This window comes from Aquarana catesbeiana, linkage group LG04, assembly GCF_042186555.1.
Source record: "Aquarana catesbeiana isolate 2022-GZ linkage group LG04, ASM4218655v1, whole genome shotgun sequence".
NCBI lineage: Eukaryota > Metazoa > Chordata > Amphibia > Anura > Ranidae > Aquarana > Aquarana catesbeiana.
The window spans coordinates 407,351,879-407,367,371 of NC_133327.1; the positions used below are offsets into that span (position 1 = coordinate 407,351,879).

General features: G+C 41.2%; 1 protein-coding gene across 7 annotated transcripts in view; it reads left to right on the top strand.

The window, feature by feature from the left end:
* LAMA2 (laminin subunit alpha 2) overlaps positions 1-15,493 on the top strand; it is a 1,513,089-nt gene that overhangs the window by 1,168,337 nt on the left and 329,259 nt on the right. For all 7 annotated transcript variants that reach the window (XM_073627245.1, XM_073627247.1, XM_073627249.1 and 4 more), the window contains one exon: positions 2,297-2,439. In XM_073627245.1, coding sequence (XP_073483346.1) covers positions 2,297-2,439 — 143 coding nt within the window. The remainder of the gene's footprint in view (positions 1-2,296; positions 2,440-15,493) is intronic.

The following is a 15,493-nucleotide window of genomic DNA, read 5'->3' on the forward strand; positions in this document are numbered from 1 at the left end:
ACCTCTGTCCCTTATCAATCTCCAACTCTCAGAAGTCAGTCCAGCTCGGCAACCTGTCTGTTTAGACCAGAGAGATCTGAACACACACTCCTCATGAGTTATGCCGCTTACACACGAGCGGATTTCTCGTCGGAAAAAGATATGACGGCTTTTCCGACGAGATTCCGCTCAAGTTTGCCTTGCATACACATGGTCACGCAAAAGTTCGCTGAACTTACGACCGTCAAGACGTACAACACTACAACGAGCCGAGAAAAAGAAGTTTAATGCTTCAGAGCATGCGTCGAATTGTTTCTGAGCATGCATAGGAATTTTGCACGTCGGAATTGCCACAGACTATTGCATTTTTGGATAGGAACTTTTCCCGACCGAAAAATTGAGAGCATGCTCTCAATTTTTTGCTGGCTGGAATTCGGTCAGCAAAAGTCCAATGGAGCATACACACGGTCACATTTTCCGACAAAGAACTCTCATTGGTCTTTTGTGGGATGAAATTCTGATCATGTGTACGCGGCATAAGGCTTCAAAATCTTGCAGCACATAGGTTTGGAAAACTGTTTGACTAGAGAATTTTCTTCTGAGGCTACATCAATCTGTCTCCAATCAGTCTTTCACCTATTTGGGGACCCTTTCCCTTGTGAAAGAGGCACAGTTTGCCTCTATCTTTATAAATATAAATATATATATAAATATATAATAAATATTTATATATATATATATATATATATATATATATATATATATATATATAAATAAATTTCCAGTTTTCTTGTTTTCCTTTAAAATTTTCCTTGTTAAATGCAAACGAAAAAGTATCTGCTTTTGGAATTCAGTTGAAGACAGCAGTCTAGGCTGCTTGTTAGCTGCATCAGTTTTCAGCTACTTCACAGAACAACAAAATAATTAAGTAGGAGAAATATATTGTCCAGCTGTGCCAAAAAAAAATCATAATTTGGGGATCATTTGTCCCGAAAACTTGACAATGAGTTCTCGTTAGGCTTAGATTTACCGGTTTGGTTAAAGCATAAGCATAAGCATGTACTTTCAACAATGTACACTTGCCTACCTTTCCTTGGCTCCCGAGCCAAACTACCCAACCATACCCCGAACTGTTTGCATACCTAAATACCTTCTAGGATGTTCACTGCTGACAGTCAAAGTCTAATTCATTGCTTTCTATGTCTGCACAGTGAGCCCTTATAAACCTTCAAATTTAGGGTTAAAGGCCAACTCTGCTCAAATTGATGCTCCAGTTTGACAGGTTTTTGTCAAAATATATCATGACACGTTATGTCTTCCGCATATTGTTCTCTTGCTGAATACAACCACAAGTGTTAAGCAGCGAAGGAAAGAGAAAAACAAAAAGTTGAAGAGATTTGTTTGGTGCTGAGGCTCGGCGCTGCCCTCTTTTACCCATGTGCTCTGGTCAGCACTGGTCCTTTTGCCATTTTGGTACTTTTCATTGCTAAAAATCCATCACAAGGCTTTTCTTCAATAAATTATTTGTGATGTATGATAAACAAAAACAACAAAATTGGCAATCCAGCTGTAAAACTGTAAGACATTCCTTATGGCCTGCAAGAGGAGATGGAGACATAAAGTGCTCCTTGATTCCCTACTACAATAAAAAAAGCAGGTGATTCATTCATTTATTCATGGATGTTCAACACTGAATATGTTTTTGCAGAGTTGGCATTTAGTATAATGCTGTAACTAAACTGCATTGCTGCAATGGTTTGAGCAAAAATAAAATCAATTCTATTATATAAATATAAAACAGTGTTTATGTAATGTACACTGGTTTAACAATCTGCAATCAAAGAATATAGCACACTTTCATATTTTAAAATAATCAAGGAAAAAATAAATTAGTTCAACTACCCATCCTGTATCAAATTAAAGGTGGCTGCTATTAATACAAGCTCTGTGTAGTTAGAAGCATTCTATGAATGTAATCTATCATTTATGTAAATATAACAAATATGATTGTTTTTTGGCTTTTTCCTAGTGCATCCTTTGCTTGTGGAAATGGTTATGATGGTTCAATATTTTTTTTCTTTTAAATCAGAAAAATGAAAAATGTTTATTTCCAGTTATTTCAACTAATTGCTGTGTTTTAAAGTTTCTCAATGCACCTCCTTTTCTCTCTCACCACTTAGTGGAGCTAATTATAGGATTAGCATCACAAATATACAAAATCTGTTCTGTGCACTCCTAAATGCCACAGTGCAGAAATATTGAACATCTGCCTCTGGTGTTTATTAGGTATAAATATTCTATGCTGTCCTCTTCACAGTTTGCGATGATGAATGTACAGGCCTTCTTCTTGATGACTTGGATCAGCTAAACCAGATGGTCATGAGCGTCAATCTTTCTGGCCCGCTGCCTCCACCCTACAAAATGCTGTTTGGCTTTGAAAATGAAACTCAGGAATTAAAGGTAAACATACAAGTTCCTTGTTCAAACATTTCATATAACTGAAGCTGGCTGGAAAAAGATGGGATCTTAGTTAAAGTGGAGTTCCAACGACAATCAATATTTTGTTTTTTTAAACCTTTCATAAGCTTATAACATAGCATTGTAACACATACATATTTTGTAAAATTTGTCCCCCGATGTCCGGATTCATATCAGAAATAAAGTTAGATCATTCATTGCTGGCCTTTTTCATATTGCATGTGAAGCCCGCAAGCATCCAGTTCCGCGATACAGTGCTGCTGCTCTCCCCGATCTCGCGCATGCGCATTTTGTCATTATCGCAGCACCGTCAACTACTCAGGTTGCCATCACAATGGGCTTCGGCATCAGAAGTGCCCGTCCTGTTGTGATAGCAACGAAGCCCTCGCCGCTTCCCTACTGACTCCTGGGAAATGATGACACACATCTCCCAGGAGCAGTAGCAAGCGGAGGCACTGTGGGAAGTGATGTAAGGCGCCTAGGTGTTGAAGGAGGCAGATTTCGAGGGACCGCATAGCAGCAGGCATAAAAAGGTAAGTTAAAAAAAAAAAACATTTTCTTCAAATGTTTTTTTTTATTTATTTCATGCACATTAATGACTTTTTTGGGGGGATGGAACTTCACTTTAATATATGCTGGTAAAAATCATCTTAGAATGTACACAAAATAATAATTTTATACTTATTTTATAAAGTAATGAACAAAGAACCAAAGAGAATGTACAAAGTGCTGTAACCTACAGAAACCACATTTCAGTTTACAATTTAAACGGTATCAAAACCCAAGAACAAAAATACTATATTGCATTTTTCCAATCCTGAGGCATTCTGGCTGCATTTGTTTTCTTTCAATGGAGTTATCAATCATAAGCAAATAAGAGAAAAGCATTGTTATGGTTAGGGTTTCACCGATATTGATACTAGTATCGATATTGGTACTTGTACTCATGCAAATGCTCCAATGCCTAATCCAATACCAGATACCTGGGCAGCCTCAGAGATGATTGGTGTGGCGGTGGGAGAGTTACAATCACTGTTCTCCCTGTGTGGCTTTCAACAAAGCAGCTGACAGCTGCATCTCCACCTCCCTGAGGCTTTCAGCTGCTTTATTGAAAGCCACACAGGGAGATCGGTGATTGTAACTCCCTCCACCTCCACACAGATCACCCCTGACTGTCCCATGTATCCTCTTCTGGCTCCCAGGTCCTCTGTGTCCTCCACCGGTCCCCCTCCGTGTCCACCACCAAGTCCCCCACTGTGCTCCCTGGGTCCTCTGTGTCAAAGGGGAAATGTCAGGGGTCTGCTTAGTCCCCTGATATCTCACCAAAGCCCCCCCCCCCCCAACAGAGCTGATAAAAAAATAATAAAGAGAAAGAAAGAATTGTAATAAACATTTAAAAGTTAAGTTGTAAAAAAAAACTAAAAACTATATATATTGTAAAAAATAATTAAAAAAATAAATGATAAAAAATAAAATTGTAAAAAAAATAATAAAGAACCACTGACGCAGTCCATACCTCATCAGTGCCACCTATCAGTGCCCATCAGTGTTGCATATTAGTGCCACTAAATACAAACTAAAATATTCCGCGCTTGGGACAAAATTTAAAAGAGAACTGCAGCCCCCCCAGAAAATGGAAAAAGGTGAAATCCAAAAATTAATAAAAAACTCTAGTGGGGAATGTGGCGCTGTTCAAAAGTGTATATTATTAAAATTATACCATAAGGAATGTGTGGTGGCAATATGTGAAAAATACTGTGAACAGATGTATGAATGTTAAACGAAGCGTGTCATGTGTATACCACAAATGTAAAACATCACATAGTATGAAAACCAAAGTGCAAATGCGTTGTAAATGATAATAAAAGAAATACATACACTTAAAAAAGTAAAACATAACCAATATATAAATGTGCGTGATATTGGTGTGAGTTAGCAAAATTGCAAAAGAAACGCACAAAGATGCCCAAAAAATGCACAAGTATCATCAATGGTGTAATAAATAACTAATGTGATAGTGCACCAAAATTTTCAAAAATCAAGTCCAAATGGTGTAGGTGTCCAAGCAAAATTAAAGTTCTACATAAAAAAAGAGAAGAAAAAATCTGTGAAAAGTGTCTTGGCATTCCAAAAAGATCCCATGTAAATTATTGTGATCGTTGTATAAACTTTTCTTCTGGAACCCCCGCTTGTGTCCCCACTCACCGGAAGACCCAACCCCTGCAGGGGTAATGGGCAAGTGAAAGTAAATCCACTGGTAGGAATCGATCGGTGTCCCCCTCTGTGGTTCCGCAATCTCCTTCCTGGTTGGGTTGTCACTGGTCTTTTCTTGTCTAAATCCACCTTTCCAGAGGTTTCTATTAGTACTTCTTCCTGATCAGACTGTAGGTAATGACACCGATCGATTCCTACCAGTTGATTTACTTTCACTTGCCCATTACCCCTGCAGGGGTCGGGTCTTCCGGTGAGTGGGGACACAAGCGGGGGTTCCAGAAGAAAAGTTTATACAACGATCACAATAATTTACATGGGATCTTTTTGGAATGCCAAGACACTTTTCACAGATTTTTTCTTCTCTTTTTTTATGTAGAACTTTAATTTTGCTTGGACACCTACACCATTTGGACTTGATTTTTGAAAATTTTGGTGCACTATCACATTAGTTATTTATTACACCATTGATGATACTTGTGCATTTTTTGGGCATCTTTGTGCGTTTCTTTTGCAATTTTGCTAACTTACACCAATATCACGCACATTTATATATTGGTTATGTTTTACTTTTTTGAGTGTATGTATTTCTTTTATTATCATTTACAACGCATTTGCACTTTTGGTTTTCATACTATGTGATGTTTTACATTTGTGGTATACACATGACACGCTTCGTTTAACCTTCATACATCTGTTCACAGTATTTTTCCCATATTGCCACCACACATTCCTTATGGTATCATTTTAATAATATACACTTTTGAACAGCGCCACATTCCCCACTAGAGTTTTTATTAGTGCCACTGTCACATGACATTAAAGAAAAGTATCGGTAATCGGTAACGGCGAGTACTTGAAAAGTATCGGTACTTATACTCAGTCTTAAAAAAGTGGTATCGGTTCAACCCAAGTTATGGTTTGTATACACTTTAATATATGATTTTTGATTGGTTAATATAGATGATTTTACATTGCAAACAATTATATACCTTATTAAATAAGCTTCTTTAAGCTGTTTCCAGCTTTCTGATAAACCAGTTACTTTATCCTTCATATTTCTTTAAAGTGTATATAAAGAAAAAGTAGGGAAAGGGTTAAACCTTTTCGCTGCCAGGCCCGGCGCTCCACTCAGGTGGCCATACCATTTTTGCAATTTTCCATTGATATTTTATTTTTCCCTTACAGCTTTCAGCGTTTGTAAGAGACCCCCAAACCATACATTTTCTGAAAGCAACCTGTATTGAATTAATGCATAACAAACATTTGTAAATTTTATTATATTATATAATATAATATTATATATTTGAGCAAATGTTTATCAAACAATATTTTCACTAAAAACACACTAAAATCATTATCAGCAGATAAAAAAAGCTAATTTTACAACATTCCTGCTAAATTTATACTAAATATAAAAGCATAACCTATATTGAGTTAATAAATAACAAATATCTGTAAATTTTAAAGTGGGCTTTTTTGTCAAAGATTAATTGAACAATTTAGAAGCTGATTGGCTACCATGAACAGCTGCACCATATTTTGCACTCTCCAGTTTAGTAAATCAACCCCATAGTGTTATCTATTTATTTAAGGCAGTGCCAGACTAAGGCAGCCCATATACTATGCAATTTTCTTTCTTTCAACCATAGGTTGAAGGAAAGAATACTGTTTGATTCCCCCATCAACACAGTCAGTGTTGCTAGGGGAATCCCTCCCATGGAGCTGTTGTAGTCTGGGGGGTTTCCCAGCCATCAGAATTCAATGATCACTACTTGGGGTTATAGTTGCTGGCAGTGATCGAACGAAAAACAGATTGGCTGCACTTAAGTCTATCAGTTCCTGCTGAACTGGCCAAATTTCGATCCATCTGTGGCTGGCTTAAGACTGAAAACAACCTTGGCATTTAAAGCTCACTGGCACACATTCATACAGCCAAATAGATTTGGTATTAACAATGTGTCAACACAGCTATGGAGACTGAATATGATATTCTTTGGGTAAAGTAAATTTTGCTATCTGTAAAAAGTATTGAGGCTAAGCACCTTACTGGCATGCAAATATATTCAGATATAAAAAAATAATAGTTAAAGTGGTTGTAAACCCTTATATACAGTGGGGACTGAAAGTATTCAGACCCCCTTAAATTTTTCACTCTTTGTTATATTGCAGCCATTTGCTAAAATCATTTAAGTTCATTTTTTTTCCTCATTAATGTACACACAGCACCCCATATTGAGAGAAAAACACAGAATTGTTTACATTTTTGCAGATTTATTAAAAAAGTGTAGCAATAACTCTCGGTGGAGCTGCTGGTTTAAGCGGGCTTGTTACTTTCACTCTCCTTCCCTCTGTTTCACCGGCACCGGGTCTAGGGTTCCGTTGAGTTTACCTCTGGACGATACAAGCACCAACACTTGAGTGCGTTTTCAATGCTTTATTGAACAATTAACGAAGGAAGTAGCAGGAAAGAGGCAGAAGGGAAACTGCAGGGAAGCTCAAATACCTCTCTGTAGTATTCTTGACAAATGTCCTTTAGAGTTGAATATTACAGTAGAATGCGCTCCCCTTGTGGGACACACTCCTTGCTCGCCTGGATAGGCCTCTCTCACTTGCCTACCAGCCAGTACGTAGCACGAACAAAAGTCTCTGCCACAGACTTGCTTGGGATGGACCCGTACGATCCTCTGCCACAGGATTTATTGGTTTTGCAGTGAATGTCAGTCACAGTGCTTGAACCTTTAAGCCAACCCGGCAACACCATGCTATAAAGTTACTTTAGGATACGTCCTCCAACCGAGTACCCAGGCCCCTCTCCAGACCAGCACTCTGCATGATCCTTCGATCCTTCCATGACGGGTCCTCCCCTGGGATCTCCTCGGTTGTCCAGCTTCTTCACTCTGGATAGACTGCTCAGGACCATTCCTCGGCTGCTGTGGTAGGCCCCAGACATGCTTCTGGGCCCACCCATGCGCCGCAGCGACGCGGGCCTCTGGAACGGAGGACCACGAGGTAGCACTCTAACGCATACCTGTCGGCAAGGAGGGCCAGCAGGTGGCTGTAAAAAAAACCCTAGAACATGGCGTCTGTCCCATAAATACCCTCTCCCAGAATCCCACTCGGAGGACCACCTCCACCGAGTTGTCTCCGGGACAGGAGAGCATCCATACGCTTTGACATGTTGCCTTTCCAACACTAGCCGATAGTAACAACGACACCCACCGGCCCAGTATGGAAACACATGCAACGTCAGCCAAGCTGGAACAGAGCCAAATCTAACTTCCCCTAACAAGCAATTTACTAAATTTACCTATCAGATGGTAGATCGCAAATCTACCAGCGCTACATACTCCCCCCACTACAGTAGACGTTGTCCCCAACGTCTGTCCAAAAACAATGACAGTAACTCCCAAGCCTGGGAGTAGGTATTTGAGCTTTTAATAACTTGGATAGACAAAGAAGAAAGAAAGACAGTGGAAAGACATTATAAGACTTACATCTACAAAACATTATGTTCACGTCCATAAACAAAACCATCCTATGACTGTACATAACCTCACTATCTATCTAGCTGAAAAGCCTCCCAGCCTAATAGGAGGTCCAATAGTTCCTGAAAAGGAAAACATATTAAACACACACATACACGGTACAATATCAGGAGCAAAGCCTTATCTTTTTTTTTTTTTTTTTTTTAAATGAGCCTCTCTTCCTTTTTTGCCTATATCAAAATAATCTTAAGGAGTCCATCCCTGTATAATAATTTCTTTAAATGAAGGAAATCCGGCTAGCAAAAAGAAGTCCTGGGATTCGAAACACTGAACAGAATTTGCAGATTTTTGACCACAAAGATCTCTTTACACTGACACTAACTAACTATCTAACTTCAAAGTTCTTTTTGTCCATAATCACCAATAAAACCGGGGATCTGGCAAGGTCAGTGTCTTTCCCGTTTTATCCACTGTGGTAATGAAATAGACAACGTCATCTTTTCCGGGCCTGCAGATGACCACTTTGTCAGCATAGATGTGCCGACCGAAGTTCCAGTGCATAAAACATCCACTAAAACGTTCATCCATTTTAACAGAACATCCAGTCTTTCGGAAAGGCTTAGGCACAGACAAATAGTCCCAAACAGCTTCACTGTACCAAAGTTCCCGGTTAAGTTCAATCACTTGCATTATGTCCTGGGGCACATAGGGGAATTCCAAACCATACTCCGCAGCCACATGCTTGTTTAACATTCTCTGCAAACGTGCAAGTTTTGGCAAAGATCTGTCTTTCCCTATACCAGGAGGCACACAGGAATCCAATGATTTGCTCACCATAGACCCAGCCGGTGTCTGTAGTGAACTAGCATTTTTCGATAAAGTCTCAGTAACAATACTGTGCGGCTCCACACAGGGTGACGTCTTCCCAGAACTCAGAGCTGTCCATTCAGGGAAAGTCATAGCAGAGGCGACATCCTCGCCTTGTGACCACAACAGCTCTTGTGACATAGTCTCAAATAAGTCATCATCACCGGAAAGATCCGACATGGATTCTATCTCCGATTCTCCTAACTCTTCCGCTGGCAGATACTTATTTACAGTCCCAGATACATTCCCCTTCAGTGGCTTACCCGTTCCTGACGTGGACTTTGATAGATACGGTTAAGGTAACCTCTGAGGTAGGCCTCGACCACAGCCGCGGGAAGCCTTCACATATCCCACCTTCCTCTGAACAAGTACAACAGGAGTAGGTGTAGTGGACTCAGAAATCACAGTAATGTCCCCTGATGAGACGGCAACAGCAGTGTCTCTCTCCGGAACATTCTCAGTAACAGCAGGCAAAGTGGTGGCCTGCCGTTCTCTCTCTGTAGTAGTAGCAGCTTCTACTGTGGCGATACCTGTTGCCCAATCCATCCGATAAGCACGGGGCGACGTTGTAGGTTGCTCCACCACAAACAAGTACTCTCCACATTGCGGACATCGGCCAAACGGACGAAGACGCACGGCCAGTCCCTCACATCGATGGCAGATCATGCCCAGTCCCTGAATATCTCCTGAGGTATACAGAACAAACCTCCCATGTGGCTTCAAACGAACTCCAGTATCCGTAAGCAGGGTTCCGGTCAGCACAGTATTCAACACGGTGCTTGCAGGGAACATTCTCGGTCCCATAATTGGCTGCATCACCGGAAAAGACATAGCCACACTCTGATCTTCTCAGCACGATCATGAGGCTTCTCTTTTTTTCTGGCGCCAAACACATACACGCGTCCCACGTGGTATCAAGTAGAGTAGGCTCCTCCCACTTGTTCTTCTGATCACGTAGCTCCCGGGCTTTTACTGGCGCCCGCCGCCTACGCACTCAGAAATAAAGTCCTGCAACTTTAACCCCTTCTCTTCCTGCAAAATTTTGACAAAGTCCAGCTCTCACCATAAACTCCCGGTGAAACACTTCTCTGGGTTGCGAGAATTGACGGTCAACAAATCCCGGACGACGCCCCCACATGTAGCAATAACTCTCGGTGGAGCTGCTGGTTTAAGCGGGCTTGTTACCTTCACTCTCCTTCCCTCTGTTTCACCGGCACCGGGTCTATGGTTCCATTGAGTTTACCTCTGGACAATACAAGCACCAACACTTGAGTGCATTTTCAATGCTTTATTGAGAAATTAATGAAGGAAGTAGCAGGAAAGAGGCAGAAGAGAAACTGCAGGGAAGCTCAAATACCTCTCTTGACAAATGTCCTTTAGAGTTGAATATTACAGTAGAATGCGCTCCCCTTGTGAGACACACTCCTTGCTCGCCTGGATAGGCCTCTCTCACTTGCCTAGCAGCCAGTACGTAGCACGAACAAAAGTCTCTGCCACAGACTTGCTTGGGATGAACCCATACGATCCTCTGCCACAGGATGTATTGGTTTTGCAGTGAATGTCAGTCACAATGCTTGAACCTTTAAGCCAGCCCGGCAACACTATGCTATAAAGTTACTTTAGGATACGTCCCCCAACCGAGTCACCAGGCCCCTCTCCAGACCAGCACTCTGCATGATCCTTCCATGACGGGTCCTCCCCTCTGATTCTCTCGGTTGTCCAGCTTCTTCACTCTGGATAGAAAGCTCAGGACCATTCCTCGGCTGCTGTGGTAGGCCCCAGACATGCTTCTGGGCCCACCCATGCGCCGCAGCGACGCGGGCCTCCGGAACGGAGGACCATGAGGTAACACTCTAACGCATACCTGTCGGCCAGGAGGGCCAGCAGGTGGCTGTAAAAAAACCCTAGAACATGGCGTCTGTACCATAAATACCCTCTCCCAGAATGCCACTCGGAAGACCACCTCCACCAAGTACTATCAGTGACAGAAGAGCATCCATACGCTTTGACACGTTGCCTTTCCAACACTAGCCGATAGTAACAATGACACCGACCGGCCCAGTATGGAAACACATGCAACATCAGCCAAGCTGGAACAGAGGCAAATCTAACTTCCCCTAACGAGCAATTTACTAAATTTACCTATCAGATGGTAGATCGCAAATCTACCAGCGCTACAAAAGAAAAACTGAAATATCACATGGTCCTAAGTATTCAGACTCTTTGCTGTGACACTCATATATTTAACTCAGGTGCTGTCCATTTCTTCTGATCATCCTTGAGATGGTTCTACACCTTCATTTGAGTCCAGCTGTGTTTGATTATACTGATTGGCCTTGATTAGGAAAGTCACACATCTGTCTATATAAGACCTTACAGCTTACAGTGCTTGTCAGAGCAAATGAGAATCATGAGGTCAAAGGAACTGCCTGAAGAGCTCAGAGACAGAACTGTGGCAAGGCACAGATCTGGCCAAGGTTACAAAAAAATTTCTGCTGCACTTAAGGTTCCTAAGAGCACAGTGGCCTCCATAATCCTTAAATGGAAGATGTTTGGGATGACCAGAACCCTTCCTAGAGTTGGCCATCCGGCCAAACTGAGCTATCGGTGGAGAAGAGCCTTGGTGAGAGAGGTAAAGAAGAACCCAAAGATCACTGTGGCTGAGCTCCAGAGATGCAATCGGGAGATAGGAGAAAGTTGTAGAAAGTCAACCATCACTGCAGCTCTCCACCAGTCAAGGCTTTATGGCAGCATGGCCCGACATAAGCCGCTCCTCAGTGCAAGACACATGAAACCCCGTATGGAGTTTGCTAAAAAAAACACCTGAAGGACTCCAAGATGGTGAGAAATAAGATTCTTTGGTCTGATGAGACCAAGATAGAACTTTTTGGCCTTAATTCTAAGCTGTATGTGTGGAGAAAACCAGGCACTGCTCATCACCTGTCCAATACAGTCCCAAAAGTGAAGTATGGTGGTGGCAGCATCATGCTGTGAGGGTGTTTTTCAGCTGCAGAGACAGGATGACTGGTTGCAATCGAGGGAAAGATGAATGTGGCCAAGTACAGGGATATCCTGGATGAAAACCTTCTCCAGAGTGCTCAGGACCTCAGACTGGGCTGAAGGTTTACCTTCCAACAAGACAACGACCCTAAGCACACAGCTAAAATAATGAAGGAGTGGCTTCACAACAACTCCATGACTGTTCTTGAATGGCCCAGCCAGAGACCTGACTTAAACCCAATTGAGCATCTCTGGAGAGACCTAAAAATGTCTGTCCACCAACGTTTACCATCCAACCTGACAGAACTGGAGAGGATCTGCAAGGAGGAATGGCAGAGGATCCCCAAATCCAGGTGTGAAAAACTTGTTGCATCTTTCCCAAAAAGACTCATGGTTGTATTAGATCAAAAAGGTGCTTCTACTAAATACTGAGCAAAGGGTCTGAATACTTAGGACCATGTGATATTTCAGTTTTTCTTTTTTAATAAATCTGCAAAAATGTCAACAATTCTGTGTTTTTCTGTCAATATGGGATGCTGTGTGTACATTAATGAGGAAAAAAAATAAACTTAAATGATTTTAGCAAATGGCTGCAATATAACAAGTGAAAAATTTAAGGGGGTCTGAATACTTTCCATCCCCACTGTATACCCAGTGAAGTGACTGGTCACAAGTGATACACAGAGATTAAACAAATCTTCTTGCCTAAGTTGTACCTGTTTATAGCAATCTTTCCTCTACTTTCAGAAGTGTAGCATTTACAACGAAACAGAGCTGAGGCTGTCAATCTTCTGGAGCTCCCTCCCCTGTCACCATTTTTCTCTTAGTGTCAGGAAAATGAATCAGAAGTGACTCATGGTTATAGCAGAGGAACGAGACTACGGACAGAAATGACACTAAGTGCGCTGGATTGAGACAAGCACACACTATAGAGGGATATACTTTGCTCATAATTCATATCTGAGGTTTACAACCACTTTAAATGTTAAAATTTTACATATCAGCAAGCCATGCACGGGTGAATTGTTTTCAAGTCCTTTTTTATCAACAATACTAGAATGATTGTATACATGGAATAAATGCCACATCTTTACCGGTTCCCACCTAAAGCATTTTTTCATGTTTCACACATGTTAATATCTGCATTTTCTGAATGCAAAGGTCCTAAAAAATAAAATAAAATGGTTGTTAAATTTTTTTTATTTGCACAATAGTTGCAGTTTTTAAAAACCTTAATTTTTGTGGAAAAAAACACAAAAATTATCATTATTGCTCAAAAACACAAATGGATCCCTATTTTTTGTACAAAATAAATGCAAAGGTAGTGTAGAGTACCGGTAAATATATACCAAAAATATCAAGCCTCAGAATGGCATGCGCTGGCAAAATACGGTACCCAGAATTATCAATAAGTATTCTTGTAAAGCAAATGCACGCATTTGCATTTGTGGGTGTCTTCCCTGCCCTCCACTGCAGCTAATCAAACAAAGATTGTATTTGATTCACTTCTTTCCTAGCCACAGCAGCTGGGGAATGACAAATCTGAAGCCAGAAATGCAGGTAAGAATAGATGTTCCCTGATCTCCTCTCGTACGCCACCCTGAACACATTTTTTGTGGAGTGGGAGAGCCCAGAGACCATGGAGAGGAGGGGTTGATGAAGGGGTCGAGAGGCACACCGCAAGTACCATAAAAGTACTTTTACATTACATTTTACATCTATACATTAAATGTTTACATTACATTTTACACTTTTACAATAAAGCTGGGAGTCAGCTAAAAAAAAAACAGATAAAAGCTCATAACTTCTACAGTAACCATGAGCTTGATTTAAACTGTTCAGATTCTGCATGTGCTACCTATGCCTAAAAAGCTGAAGTAGTTCACTTATAATACTTTATATTTCTTTGCCAACAGTCATTTAACTCTGCACTCATATCAATTCATAGTTCCACTTACTGATTTTGACCAAATTACTAGGTTTCTTTAGTATTATATCCTGCTGTAACCTCTACTAAGCATGGCTACTGAGCCAAGTGTAGGTATTAATGACACAAAGCTGTGTGTGCAGTCAGGGTTACAATCTGACATCAAGGTCCCATAGATAAAAACATTTATCACTCTGGGACAGATCCCTTCCTCTCTAAATGGATTTTAAATGCAAAAATGATATTAAGGTGATAAATGAGTGTCCAAACCTATTTATCACAGAAGAGTAAATGAATTGTGCATATTTATTTTTAAAACGTAAATGAATGTGTTTATACTTGACAAAACATACATTTGTCAACTTGTTTTTGGATAGCATTTTTAAAGTAATAGTTTAGTTAAGGAACCTTTTTTAGTAACTCATTCCTAATAATGGACTAGGTCTAGTTAGTAGTACTGTCTGTAGTTTCTCCGTAGCTGATTTTTCTCCATTACTGACTTAATCCTAGTACACCCTAGTAGTTTTTTTTTCATTCAATTCAGCAGGGCTGAATGAAAAAAACCTGACAGCTCAGGAGGAGCTGCTGTACTAACTATCCGACATTAGTACAGGGATCTCCCATGCTGTTCTATTGTGTTCTGACAGGGGGGAGGCCCCCCTGCCAGAACACACAGGTCAGCACTCTCAGCCATTCCATGAGAATGCTGATTGGGAGCCGATTGGCAGACCTTTTTCGTTCATGCCCCTCGACAGAAACCAGCCGAATGGCCGGTGAACAACCTAGCCCTGTCCAGCCACAGTAGCTGTCAGACTCCCATCAAGTTTGACAGGTTGCCAGCAATGTGGCTAAACAGTGCGCTTGCATCCTAACTAAATGGAGCCTAAACACCCAGTGTGCATGAGGCCATAGTATAAGGAAGAATTACCTCTGTCCGGTATTTTATAGTTGTTTGTAACTCTGCTGGGGGGATTCACTCTCATGTCCTGTACACACGGGCAGACTTTTCGGCAACAAAGGTCCGAAGTCTTTCTGACGGACTTTCGACGGACTTCCAACGGACTTTTGAACAAATGGACTTCCCTACACACGATCACACCAAAGTCCGACGGATTCGTACGTGATGACGTACGACCGGACTAAAATAAGGAAGTTCATAGCCAGTAGCCAATAGTTTTCGTCCGTTGGACTAGCATACAGACGAGTGGATTTTTCGATATGAACTGGGTCCGGCAGAGTTCTGATATAAAGATTTGAAGCATGTTCCAAATCCAAAGTCTGTCAGATTTTCGACAGAAACAGTACGCTGAAGGTCCGATGAAGCCCACACATGGTCGGATTGTCCACAGATTCGGTCCGTCGGACCAGTCCGGTCGAAAAGTCCGGTCGTGTGTACGCGTTATCATTTTTCACATCACTGGCTATAGAAAGTGATGGAAAATGCAAAACACATATAGTGTTTTCTTAATAGGACCTTGTTGTCGGAAATTCCGACCGTGTGTAGGCTCCATCGCACATTTTCCATAGGAATTTCCGACACACA